Source organism: Indicator indicator, chromosome 1, assembly GCF_027791375.1.
Source record: "Indicator indicator isolate 239-I01 chromosome 1, UM_Iind_1.1, whole genome shotgun sequence".
Taxonomy (NCBI): Eukaryota; Metazoa; Chordata; class Aves; order Piciformes; family Indicatoridae; genus Indicator; species Indicator indicator.
Genome location: NC_072010.1, coordinates 19690491 through 19704464, shown reverse-complemented (window position 1 = coordinate 19704464; position 13974 = coordinate 19690491). Strand labels below are relative to the sequence as shown.

General features: G+C 41.5%; 1 protein-coding gene across 2 annotated transcripts in view; it reads left to right on the top strand.

Moving 5' to 3' along the window:
• The window catches only part of LATS2 (large tumor suppressor kinase 2), a 44693-nt gene extending 31240 nt beyond the window's left edge, over positions 1-13453 (top strand). Inside the window, exons 2-8 of one of the 2 annotated variants that reach the window (XM_054390942.1) lie at positions 565-697; positions 4475-4779; positions 4810-6012; positions 8559-9141; positions 9786-9968; positions 11129-11235; positions 12431-13453. In XM_054390942.1, the coding sequence (XP_054246917.1) occupies positions 565-697; positions 4475-4779; positions 4810-6012; positions 8559-9141; positions 9786-9968; positions 11129-11235; positions 12431-12925 (3009 nt within the window). In that variant the 3' untranslated portion in view covers positions 12926-13453. Of the gene's footprint in view, positions 1-564; positions 698-4474; positions 6013-8558; positions 9142-9785; positions 9969-11128; positions 11236-12430 lie in introns of both variants that reach the window. The other variant, XM_054390934.1, reaches the window with a different exon arrangement.
• The last annotated feature ends 521 nt before the right edge of the window (positions 13454-13974 follow it).

Here is a 13974-nt window from a genome sequence, read left to right as displayed (position 1 = left end):
GCTAAAAAGACTAACCAGTGACATGCAGTCCACTGTGCCTAGAGTCATTCTCCAAACAGGTAGTGAATGATGTCCCAGCTGTAGTGAAAACAGTCTTTCTTCCCCACTGGCTTTAATAAACAGAGATCAACCCCTGCCTAATTGGCTTTTTGTGGCATCTCTGACAGGGTTAAGATTTCAAAGTGTTCAGGTATGACTAAAAGATGTGCTCTCAAATAACAAAAGCTAAATCTTTCATTCTGTTTTATCCTATGTCAAACCATGCTGCCTCTCACAGACCTGATTCAAAATTTATTTTAAGGACACTTAAGGGTACACATTTCCATTTGACACTTCTTTGTTTGGGTAGGTTGCGGGTTTTGCTATTTTGTTCTTTTACTTTCTGATTTGTATAAGACATGCAAATGTTTTCAAAATATGAGTCCATTTGGCTTCAGACTGCTGTGATCTGGTGTGAATTATAAAATGTTTCTATAAATGTAAGAATGCTCACTGGGTTCTAGCCTGCAGTACAGTGCTTGAGTTTTGTTTTGATGTGATTCAATTCTTATTTGTTTTGCACAGGAGATGGCTGTCCGAGCACTGAAGCAGACGGGTAGCAGAAGCATTGAGGCAGCTCTGGAGTATATCAGTAAGATGAGCTACTTGGATCCCAGGAATGAACAGATAGTGCGTGTAATTAAGCAGACCTCACCAGGTAAGCAGGAGCTTTTTTATTTTTTAAATTGTGATTTTGGTTGCAATAAGCTGGTTTTTAATGTAGAGTCATTGCTGGTAAGAAGTAGTGGACCGCCAGTATTGTGAATATGGCCCTGCAAGGTGAGGTGGGCTGGATGCTGAATGTAGCTCACCTACTTTGCAAAAGTTGTCCTTGTGCTCAGTGGTGTTTATCCTTCAGTACAAGTCAGCTCATTCATCTCAAGTTTACTGTGAGGGAAAAGCATGTACTTAGGTAATTGCTACGGAGTTGTGAGATAGCTCACTTCCTAAGAATTCATCTGTGTTTAAGTACACTGCAGAAATAGCCTGGGACAAGATAGCAGAAGTTTTTTCACTCATCCCCATGAGTCTGCTCTGTTTCATGTAAATTAGCAAATTGGAGGAGTCGAGCCCTGCATATGCCTCGTCAGCAAACATCAGACCACAGCTGACAAAAGGCGTTGCAAGAGTTGTTTCTATTCAGATATTGGCACTTACAGCACTGCAGAATGTTTTTGATCTGGGATCAGGATACACTCTGGTTTGGCTAGAGTTTCTTGCTTTTATCTTCTTTCAGTTTCAAAAATTGGCCAAGCAGACAAATAACCATCCTCTGACTGGTTGAACCTGCTTAATCACAGGGTGCTATCACAGGCTGCAGAGGGGTTAGTGGACAAAAGGTTGAGTAGATTGGTGAGCTGTTGTTAGGGGCCTGTTTCATTGGACAAGGAATTTCTCTTGTGTCACTGGCAACATTTAGACTTTAAAGATCTTGTCTATGTTGGACTTAACGAATCTATTCAATCAATGTGATTACAGTAGTATAGATCTCTAAGTGTGGTCATTAATTGAGTTTACTGAGTGCAAATGATTGTCACATGACAAATTTCTTAGCCACCTTAGCAGCACCTTCCTTCTTGCTCAAGTTGAAGATCTTTGTTGGGAAGGTTGTTAAATCTGGCATAGTTTATAGAAAGGCATGCCCAGAGATGAGTAAAGCTGAGGAAGAGAAAGCTCATTCAGTTTACACAAGAGAAATCACTGGACAGGAAGGAGATCTTCGGTAAAGTCACTTCTTTCCTGGGAGACTCTGAGGGTGGCCACATATAAGGAAGACAGAAACGTGGATGGATGTCATTTTCCAGCTGGTCGCTCTCAGGAATGCTTCAGATGTGGGAAATGGTGATGGTCCTGTGTGAGGAACAGTTCATCTGCCATTTTCTCTCAGTCTTCCTGTTTTATTATCGAAAACCCTAAGAAGGCATTTCCCATAGGATGACCACCCTCCGGGATGACCACCTGACAGACAAAGTAGTACTGGCCAGTTTGCCATTTGAAGAGCTCTGTCCTAAAACATGCACAAATGTGGCTTCAACTGGGCCTTAAGGAGAATTTGAAAGAACTTTCACCAAATTACTGAACTGTATTTTGCTTTGTATAGCAAAGATTTAATTCCCTAAAGTGAAAGAAAACATCAAGTCCTAAGGAGCTGAAAGGGCTGAAAATTATTTCTAGGCTAACATTTTAATTATTGGGTTATTTGTTGTATGTTTAGTTTTGCTTTCTTAACATTCCAATGCATACATCTGTTTTGAATACTTCACCATTCAAGCTGAAGTTTCACCCTTGCTTTTAGGATACACAGAATGCAAAACTTAAGCTTATCATGCAGTTGATGTTTGCCTACCTGAGGTGCCAGAGAGTCATACAGTTTGTTCTATGATAGAGTAGGTCTCCTCTGGTTCATTAGGAAGCATGAAATGCAGCTTGGGAACTTGTCGGTTGCAGTTTGAGAATTTAATAAAATCTTCTGGTTTTGAATTCTGTATATTGGTGTATGGAAATAGATTTTCAAATATTCATTTTTGGTCTGCTTTAACTTCATTGGTAACATTAACAAAAATTTCAGCATACTGGGAAGACTCAAAACTTAGAAGGTATTACTGTGCAACAGAGAGTTATGTACGTATAAAACCAGATGATCCCATGAGTATTCTTAATCTTAAGAATACATTCTGATCTAAACCCTCACAGACAAGAGATAGTCATAGCAGTTACAGTGTTGACTAGGAACATGTGAAGAAAAAATTACCTACAGCTACCATGTTTAGTATCTTTACAAATTCAAATACTCCTCTGTCAGACCAGAACAGACTTATTAGTATATAAATCTAGGAGGTGGACTTCATATCTCTCTTGACATCAGCAAGATTCCTTACAGAGCTGAGGTATGTGTCCCAAAGGGGGACAGTTATTGCTGCTACTTTCCTTTGTGGCTTCTGATAGAGAACAGTTTGCCCTTGAGGCTCAGCATGAATCATACTGACAGAGATGAGAAATGGATATTATTGGCTGCCTCCTGCCTCCAGGCCAGAGTAACTACTTCTTAGAATGCTTTGGATTGCTGCAGCTTCATCAATGCATCACTCTGTGTCCCATCAGATGAGCTACCAGGGCATGCTGTTGTAAGTACAGCCTCAGCATGCATGGCCTTATGTTTCAGAGGAAGAAGAGCTGATGATTATAGATTTCACTTTAAAGAACACTGATTGATTGTTCCACACTGCATTGTTTATGAAAGTGTCCTTTAGTGTGTGAGCAGCCTCTTCAGTGTGCAGAGAGAGTGCATAGACCTGTCTTAGTAGTGTGCACATCCCTGTGTGTCTGTGTATAGCAGGGCTGGTCTGTCAAGGAGAGAAGGCAACAGCTGTGGTCAGGTGTGCTGCACCTGGCTCATCTGGAACATGCTGTAATACAAATAATTGGGAAAGTTGTCAATCCAGGGTCCAAGCCTGTTAGCTCAAGACAACTATTCTTGCAGACCTTGTGAAGTCAAGATGATAAAAGGAAATGGTTTAGGCATCCATGAGCCAAGTTCTGTTATTTGTGAAAGCTAAAGAACCAGAAGAGGAACAAAAAAAACAGTGACAGCACAGAGTATCTCTTGTCTTTTTAGCACAACCAGTGCTTTATACACCTGCAATTTGTCCTCAGATCAAAGAAATGATGAAAAGTGCTATTAGCACTTCTAGTATAGGAATGCTGCTCTTGTCTCTTCACATTCTTCAAACTAAGATTAACATGTTGACACGCTGAAGGATTTGCCTTCCAAACAGATGGAAGATGAGTAATATGAGGGGATACTCTGTGTCAAACATTGGAAGGGATACAGGACAAACCGTAAGCCTTTATTGTGAGAGGAAAACAAGGATTTTTGAGGAGCATGATGAAACAGAGGGATGTAAACAGATTAGTCCCCAGCATCAGCAGTGAGCTCACTATAGAGAAGTGGACTATGTGATGACCTAGTTGCTTATAGGAATGTTAATTTTAAGTTGTGTTCACAGTCCTTCCAGGATCTTTTTTCTCCTCTTGGTGATGTACTTGACCGCCTGCTCTGTATCTTCCTCTTGTGTGAGAGTAGCACCTGGTAATACTGGTCCAGGTTTAAAAAAGCCAGGCTGTAGTGTAATCTGATGATTTCACAGTTAAGGAATTTGTGCTTCTATTTTCATAATTTGATAGGACTCCCTGATGATTCCTGGCATGAGCAGTGTTGTGGGCCAGTAGCTCATTATTGATAGTAATACTTGGCACCTATAACTTCAAATGTTCTGAGTGCTTCATTTAGATTTTGGAAGGTGTTTTATAACTCACAGTCCTTAGGCAGTGTGCACGTGTGTGTGTATGTCTGTAGATATAGATGGATGAGTAACGCAAATTGATTCACCTGAATTGTTTCCTAACTTTCTTCTTCTGTGTTCTTTTTCTAAAGGAAAGGGCATTGTGCCAAATAATGTAACCCGCAGGCCAAGCTTTGAAGGATCAAATGAATCTTTTCCGTCCTACCATCAAATCAGTGGTGCAGCCTATGAAGGGACAGGCTTTGGAGCAGAAGGTGCAAATATGCTTGCTGAAGTTCCAAGGCCATATATGGACTATTTAATCTCCACTTCACAGTCTACAGCTATGAATGCTCCTGTACAGCGACCGTCTGGAGTAGGCACTCACAGCACACCAACAAGCCATCAGCAGAAAACATACCCTACAAATATTGAGTCTTCTGTGATTAATTATCCAGTGGCCAATCACAGCAGTCAAGCCTTGCAGCTGCAGGCATCCCATGGCTCCAACAGCCAACATTACAGTAGGCAGCACATGATGGTGCAGGGGGAACCTATGGGTTATGGTGTTCAGCGGAGTCCATCCTTCCAAAACAAAATGCAGCAGGAGGGAGGATACACCAATCTCCCAAATAAAGGGGCAGTTGTTCAGAATAATTCTGGTCACGCATTTCAGCAGACACCAGCAAGCCTGTATATATCACATTCTCACCACAAACAGGCAAGTCCCTCTTCTCACCAAATGCATGCGATATCCAGAGGTCCAGCCTTTGCCAACGATTTTTCAGACAGTCCACCACAAAATCTATTAACTCCATCTAGAAATAGCCTAAACATGGACCTCTATGACATGAATAGTACTCAAGTTCAGCAGTGGCAGGCAGCAACACCATCACGCCGAGATTCTTTGCAAAATTCAGGAATAGAAACATCTCCACGGCAACACGTATCCTTCAGACCTGATGCCACAGTGCCGAGCAGAACAAACTCATTTAACAACCACCAGCAACAGCCACAGGTGACAGTGGCTATAAGACAAGTTCCTCCAGGAAAACCTGATCCTTCAATCACATCTCCAAATACAATCACAGCGGTCACATCTGCTCATATTCTCCAGCCAGTGAAGAGCATGCGAGTGATGAGACCTGAGCCTCAGACTGCAGTGGGACCTTCCCATCCTGGTTGGTTACCTGCACAGGCACCAGCTGTGGATGGCTTGGAGATCATTGAGCAGCATCTGCCACCTGTTGGAGCAGCTAATGCCTATCAACTAGATGTAGATTACGGTAACCAGGAACTGCGGTGTCCACCACCACCGTATCCCAAGCATTTATTACTTTCTGGTAGCTCTGAGCAGTTTGATATCAACTGCTTGTGCATGGGCATAGAGCAGACCCTTCGTGTAGTTCCCAATTCAACGTGCAATAAGGCTGAGGAGAACAGTGAGCGAAATGATAAAAGCAGCAAGAACAGTAAAGCTGAAAAGGCAAGCAAGGATAAAAAGCAGATTCAGACATCCCCGGTGCCTGTGCGAAAAAATGGCAAAGATGAAGAAAAGCGAGAATCACGAATAAAGAGCTACTCACCTTTTGCCTTCAAGTTCTACATGGAACAGCATGTAGAAAATGTCATAAAGACCTACCAGCAGAAAATTAACAGAAGATTGCAATTGGAGCAAGAAATGGCTAAAGTAATTCTCCTTGTTTTGTTATAATAAAAGATAATGGGGTCATATTGATTATTACTGGGTTTAATCGGTCAAAAAATTTATAAAGACAGTTTCCACTGGAAGTAGTAGGTATCCAACACTTCTCTATACCAAACTATTTTCAGTCAGAGATGTGGATGAAGGTCTGGGAGGCTGTTTGAAAAAATTGAGATGTGAAGTAATATGTCTTCATACCAGAAAGGTAAAATGGAAGCAGAACTCTCCTGTAGTAGGAGAGTATTAGGTTTGCTGAGGCAAGAGCTCAGAAGCCATGAGGCTGTGATAATTCTAGCAATGCTTTGGTAGCTCTTGAAAGCTCTGGAAAGATTTTCCCTTTGCTCCAGTTCTTCCTCACTGCTCCATGATAGCCACTCATTCACCACAGCCTTGGTTGAACTTGGCAGTATATTCACTGTGCCATATCTTCAGATCAATATGTAATACTTGACTGGCAGTTGTCTGTTAAACACATAGAAACAATAATATAATTCAAGGAGTCATATCTTGGCCAGCTTGAACTGAATGTGGGACCCTTGCTGGAACTCATTCTAGAAACAGGTCTAAAGGAGGTGCACTTTGAGTGAAAGAGCTTCTTTCATGCCTGATTGTAGCTCTTAAACCTAAGCTGATTCACTGATAGGGCTGCTTAAAACAAAGCTGCCAAGTTCTGATGGTGGCTCTGGCAGTTTTGTTTTTAATATCCCCATGAGTAGAATATGATGAGTCTACTTAAGGGTAAACTCTGTGGAAAGCTATTATTAACGCATAATAATTAGCTACTCAGTCTTCCCTAGTAGAACTTACAGAGTCAATTAATTTGATGCTTACACTGGTCCAGAAAACTCAGCAGTTTGTTGAGGTTAAAATTAAACAAATAGCTTCTAAAATTTTTGAAAAGTTGGCATTTTAGTGGTAATTAATAGTTTATCCTCACTGCAAGTACAGATTGTCTTGGATTGCTTGGATATTCTGAGATTAAAACAGGGAATGATCTCTAGAGAAGTAGCATAGCAGCTAATTGCATTAGTTATTCTCTTCTGACTCTTCAATTTTCCTTCACTTAATCACTCCGATAATTCACCCGTAAACAAAAACAACTCCTTCCCCTAGCAACATCATCAGTGGCTGGAATAATATACCAGGAGATTTTGGCTACCTGCATATTACATTATTCTAGAATTAACCAAAAACACATTAATTATTTTATAACAATGAACACTTGCTTTATTATGGATTGTAGTTGCCTTAGGTTTTAAAAACAGTATTACCTGTTTTGATTTGGCTGTTGCCTTCAGTCTAAAAATTCATCCTACCTGTTCTGCCAGTTTCTGCAGACCTCCTCCATCCTTTATTCATACACATTTCATTTTATGCCATGGGGTTCTCACTGCATAGTCTGGCTGCCACATTCATCTTTGAAGACCTAGACTACAGATACAAAATTAAGTCAATCTAAGCAGCAGCCATGTGGGTGAATTGCTTGGGTCTCTAGCCTGCTAATCAGTCAGCTGCAGCTCCCTCCACCCTCCTTCCTGTTGCCTTTTCTCACCAGGCACTAAATATTTCTCTCAAAGTGGCTCATTTGTTGCACGCGCAGAAAGAAAGGTGCAGTGCTGCAGAGGACCACTTAGCAGAGGAACTTGGGGATCATGAGCCTAGGTGCTTCAGTGGCTCTCAGGAGAGGGGCAGGCACAGAAGCAGGCAGAGTTGGCAGTGTGCAGGCTCTGCCTTGAAGGGTGGAGACGGTCTGGTTGGATACCACTGCTTCTCACTTTTTCAGGAGATTGCTCCCCACAGCCATGTGAAATGTTACTTGCAGTTACTTGGAGGCATGCTGGAGACAGGAGGTAGACAAGCCAGCTTTTTACAGCTTAGGTACAGAGGCAAAATAATACATTTAAAGGGAAAATGGCGCCAGGTTTAGGCTGCAGTGGCTGAGGGCAGGCCTGAGAGTTATATGCACATATTTTGGAAGGGAAAAGGGAGTAGTTCATAGGACTTCTGTAAGTTCAGGAGATCTACAGACTTTGAAAGTGGAGGCTGCTTTTCACAGAGGAAGAAAAAACAGTTTCATAAGAAGGTTCCCAAGGCACTTGGAATGTGTAGCTCAAACACAGCTTCTTAATTACAAGTACTCAAGGTGGGAACTATTAATATGAGTGTCCCCGGAGAACCCTTCAATGAACAAAGTGAACTGCTGCATGTAGGCAGAAAGGTGTAAACCAAATCCCATGATCAGGTTTGTTCCATTCGGCTCTGGTAGTATTTTCCCATGCCTTTTTGTTCAGTCAAATTAAAAGCACAGACCAATCTTGGATATGGTAAATTCAGGGAATGAGTTAGGGCACAGTGAATTTGCCAGTATTCAGAATACCTCAGCAGACTGACAAGGGAGTATCTTCTCCTGAATGCATCTTTTCTGGTTCTTGGCTAATTTTTCTGAGAAATGCTTTGGGAATGCTCATTGCTGGTTCTCTTGCTGTGAGTGTAACCGTACTTGCTCTTGTGGTTTTCTTTCCTTTACAAAGGCTGGCCTCTGTGAAGCCGAACAGGAGCAAATGAGGAAAATTCTCTACCAGAAGGAGTCCAACTACAACAGACTTAAAAGGGCCAAAATGGACAAATCTATGTTTGTGAAAATCAAGACTCTGGGTATTGGTGCGTTTGGAGAAGTGTGCCTGGCCTGCAAAGTGGATACCCATGCCCTCTATGCCATGAAGACTCTGCGGAAGAAAGATGTGCTAAACCGGAACCAGGTGGCTCATGTCAAAGCAGAGAGGGACATACTTGCTGAGGCAGACAATGAATGGGTAGTTAAACTCTATTATTCCTTCCAAGATAAAGACAACTTGTACTTTGTGATGGACTACATCCCTGGTGGGGATATGATGAGTCTGCTGATTCGGATGGAGGTTTTTCCAGAGCGTCTGGCTAGATTTTACATTGCAGAGCTCACCTTGGCTATTGAGAGTGTGCACAAAATGGGATTTATTCATCGAGACATCAAGCCCGACAACATTCTGATAGACCTCGATGGGCATATCAAACTGACTGACTTTGGACTGTGTACTGGATTCAGGTGGACTCACAATTCAAAATATTATCAGAAAGGTAATGTTCTTAGACTTTATTTGTAATGGTATTGCATTATTTATTTTGAAACAAACAGGTACCACTTGGCAGAAATGCTGGCTCAGAAAACACGTGTGGTGTGCACATTGACACCATGACAGTATGATGTGTCTGTTTGTCTCTGGCTCACTCAGTTCATTTGTTTCCAGTCCTTTGTTTCTAGTACTGTTCAAATCCCTATCAGTATTGTGGCTGACTACAGCAGCAGCAGCAATTTTTCAGTTTATACATGTTTTCAGGGTCTCTTTTGATGGTGAAATAACAAATAACAGATTTAAAGTAGTCCACAGGCCTTGTGTGTGTGGCGTTGGGGAGTACTGGCATCTTTTGTCAAAAAGAGCCTCAGCAATTGGTGTAGCTAGCCAACGATTGGTGTAGCTGGCCTAACTATACTCCATTGTTCTGTATGTCCCATGTGGGAGCAGGCTTCCTTGCCCTGAGACAGAGACCTTTTGCTGGTTATGGAAAACCAGTCGTGAAGGGGAAGGTGAAAGGAAACGCATTGGGTTTGACGATAAATGGTGTTCTTTGGTAAGAGTAGAAGATGGCACAACTGGATCTAGACAAATACTTTTTGTGTGTTTTTATGATTATGAATGTAAACTTTCTCTCCCATTTGAAAGGGAGCCATATCAGACAAGACAGCATGGAGCCCAGTGATCTTTGGGATGATGTGTCAAATTGTAGATGTGGAGATAGGCTGAAGACTTTGGAACAAAGAGCTAAGAAGCAGCATCAGAGATGTCTAGCACACTCACTAGTTGGAACCCCTAATTATATTGCTCCTGAAGTCCTGCTTCGCAAAGGTATATAACCTGCATTTTTCTTCTGCTTAAGTGAATATTAATGTTTTGAAATAGTTGTGGGGTTTTTTTCCCCTTAAGCTTGCTGCTTTGGAAGATTGCCATGCTGAAGGCCGCAAACACTTAGTTCAGGTTAGGGAGAAGAGATTCCTCTACGTGCTCCACTTTTTAGCATCACGTTGACATTGATGGTGGTCATACTTTGTGTGTCTGTATATATCTACATTCTGAGGCCTTTGACTGAGATTGCTGAAAAAGGTGTCAGAAGATGTTGGCAATGATATTTTTCAAATATAAAGCAGATTACCTATAGGGTAGTATGTCTGTGGCTACTAGCAAGTTTACAGAGACCAGTAAGTAGCCAGCTGATGCTTCTGAATCACTGATTCAGATGGGCCACTTAAATATTTATGTTATAAACTTGTGGAAACAAGATTCACAGCCAGAATCTTGGGGAAACCCACCAAAAAATCTTCCACAAATTACCCTGCATTCAAAAGCTCAGTTTGAGGAGTTTAGACAATACTTGGTGGCTATCCGTGCAGAACAGAGATGGTCACTGTAATAAGGTGATTAGATATTCAAAGTTGTCTGTAAACCAAATCCTAAGCCTCATCTTTCTCAAGCTGAGAGATTTCACACTGCACCCTGCATCACCTGATGACACAAATCATCCATTGAAATCAGTGTTTAAGTCCTCCATTCCTTTTTGGAGATCTCAAACATACACCTTATTTGTCTTGTCACAGCAATTAAGCAACTGAAATTGTTCTCTGCTTGGAACTTGCTCAATGAGTAGTCTGTGGCTTTCTGCTGTCTCTAGAGACAGTCTGTATCTTTCAGCACTTTTTCAAGTTCTTGGTGTCACTTCCACTGAACCTAGGGGGGAACATCAGTCGCTAAACCTTTTTGTTATTCTTTCACATCCATTTTGTGCTGTGTAGTTACATAGCTGTGGGACAGGGCATAAAAACCCCCTCTTCATTCTTTCTAATTACGTGATTTCACCACTCACTTTTGTTGGGAATTTAATTTATTCAGAAAGATTCCCAGACAGCGGGATTGTTGATGCTCTGTATGTTTTGATACTTAATTGCAAGTAACTCTATACACATACTCCTTTTACTGATGGAGTATGTTTTACCTTTTGCCTTGCCTCGCAGGATATACTCAGCTTTGTGACTGGTGGAGTGTGGGTGTGATCCTCTTTGAGATGTTAGTGGGACAGCCTCCTTTTCTGGCTCCTACACCCACAGAAACCCAACTGAAGGTAAGCTGACACAAAATTCTAATTTGTGGCAGTAGAATTTTAACCTTTTCTCTTCTCCAGTCACAGACCTATCCTCCTTTGTTTTAGTAGAGAAAGGAGTAGTGGTTAAAAAAAGCCTGGTTTTAATTAGTTCTGTGCAGGCACAAATCCTTTCCCAGTCAGTGAAGATAGTGAATATGAGACTGGAAGTGACTTGTCCAACCGCATAGGTAGTTGTTAGTTTTGTGAGTCTTCTCAGCACATTTCTTGTTCCTTAAGCCCAAGCTGATCCATCTGAATTCCTTGGAGTACCTATCAGATGTGAGGAAGCTGATGTGCCAGTTGGCAGTGTGTGTAGCTGGCAATATAAGTGTCTCAAAGTCAAACAGGGAGTAGTTTTTTATTAGAAAGGATGTATCTTATGACCACTTTTCCTAGTTTCCATTTTGGAAATGAAATGAAGTAATTCCTTGAAGTCATTCCATGAAGTCATGTGTAAATTAAATGTACCCTCAAATCTGACTAGGGGTGTATTCAGGAAGGAATTTGCCTGTTTTTAAAATGAAATTGCTCCTTTTATCTGCTGTTACACAAAGTTTCTTGATTCGTTAAAGTAATTATTAACAACTGGTGCAATCTGGTCACTGGGTTATTGAAACTCTAAAATAAATCATAGAATCATAGAATTGTCAGGGTTAAAAGGGACCTCAAGGATCATCTAGTTCCAACCCCCCTGCCATGGGTAGGGACACCTCACACTAGATCAGGTTGCTCAGAGCTACATCCAGCCTGGCCTTAAAAACCTCCAGGCATGGGGCTTCCACCACCTCCCTGGGCAACGTGTTCCAGTGTCTCACCACTCTCATGGTGAAGAACTTCTTCCTAACATCCAATCTGAATCTACCCATTTCTAGTTTTGCTCCGTTTCCCCTAGTCTTATCACTACCCAACATCCTAAAAAGTCCCTCCCCAGCTTTCCTGTAGGCCACAATAAGGTCTCCTCAGAGCCTTCTCCTCTCCAGACTGAATAGCCTCAGCTCTCTCAGTCTGTCTCCACAGGAGAGGTGCTCCGACCCTCTGATCATCCCTGTGGCCCTTCTTTGGTCATACTGTGAGCTGACTAGTTAGTTGTATGCACACTTTTCTACAGTTAATATTGATAATCAGAAGGATTCTGTTCCCAAGACTAGAAGTTTAATATCTTTCTTACCTCTAGGTGATAAATTGGGAAAGCACACTGCACATTCCCTCACAGATCAAGCTAAGCCCTGAGGCAACCGACCTCATCACAAAGCTCTGCTGTGCTGCTGAGGACAGACTTGGAAGAAATGGAGCAGATGACATTAAGGCCCATTCTTTCTTTCACTCTATGGACTTCTCTACTGATATCCGCAGGCAGCCAGCTCCCTATGTTCCAAAGATCAGCCATCCAATGGACACGTCAAATTTTGATCCAGTTGAAGAAGAAAGTCCTTGGAACGATGCTAGTGGTGACAGCACCAGGACATGGGATCCACTAGCCTCTTCCAATAGCAAACACACAGAACATGCTTTCTACGAGTTTACTTTCCGAAGGTTCTTCGATGACAACGGGTATCCATTCAGGTATCCCAAACCTTCTGGAATGGAAGTTGGACAGTCTGCGAAGTCTGATGTAGAAGACAAAGGTGCGGTGGATCAGACCGGAGCTTGTCAGCCTGTATATGTGTAAATGATTGTATAGGGTACTCCAGATAAGACTAATCTCAAATACAGTAGGGCCTTTAACTGATCCTTTAGGAGCTGACCCTGCAGTGCTTGTTCAAGTGTAACTTCAGCTGAGGCTGGAGGAATCCTGGGGAGTCAGAAGCTTGCAGGGCCAGGTCCTAAAAATGGCACTCTTGAAAGTTCAGGTCAGTTTTACTGTAAATAATTCTGTTGATAATTACACTTGAAGCCCTGGTCTTCACCAAGATCTGCAAGGCCAGCAGTCTATCATTTCTAGGCCTATTTATATTTGAGGTCAGCATCCCTCTACTCAGATTAACATTTACAGACTTCTGCAACTGTCAGCGTTATTTTTTAAACGAATAAAGAGCACTTATATTTTGTTTATATAGCAGGGGTTTTTTTCCTACTAAATTATAGGAATTAACTTTGACAAATCATGCTGCTGTTCTTTTCTACATTTTTATTTTATCCATAGCACTTATTTCACATTTAGGAAGATGCATAAAGCTGAAGAACATGTGATAAAAGGTCTCTGTGCAATAACATAAGAAAGAAAAAAGTTAAAAAAAAAAAAAAAGAAAAAAAAAAGAAACCCGCTCTCTAATTCCCTAATTTTACTGATGCTGTTGCATTCACACCGTGATTTTTGTCTGTTGTATGTATTTTCAACATTTCAAAATTGTGACATAACCTTAAAGCTGCTTTATTGCCTTCTGCTTATTGGAGTGTAATAGGAAGTGTGAGCACGTGACAATTTGGGTGTGATTTCATTGTCTAGTGTGTGAAGAATGTTGCATGAGCAGTGTTTTTCTATTTGAAATGGCCTTTTCTTGCCATTCGCAGGCAGGTCCTGTGGATCCATTTTTACTAAGGGTCTAAAAGTAGACCATTTTAAACCGTGTGTTGATAATGTATTGTGTGGATGGTTTCTTCTTATGATTGTATCCAATATTAATTTTGTAAAACAGATTACAAAGGTTATAACTGAGTAGTGATTCTGTGGTCAGATGTAATAGATCATTTTAGTAAACCTGTATCATCGGCACACAC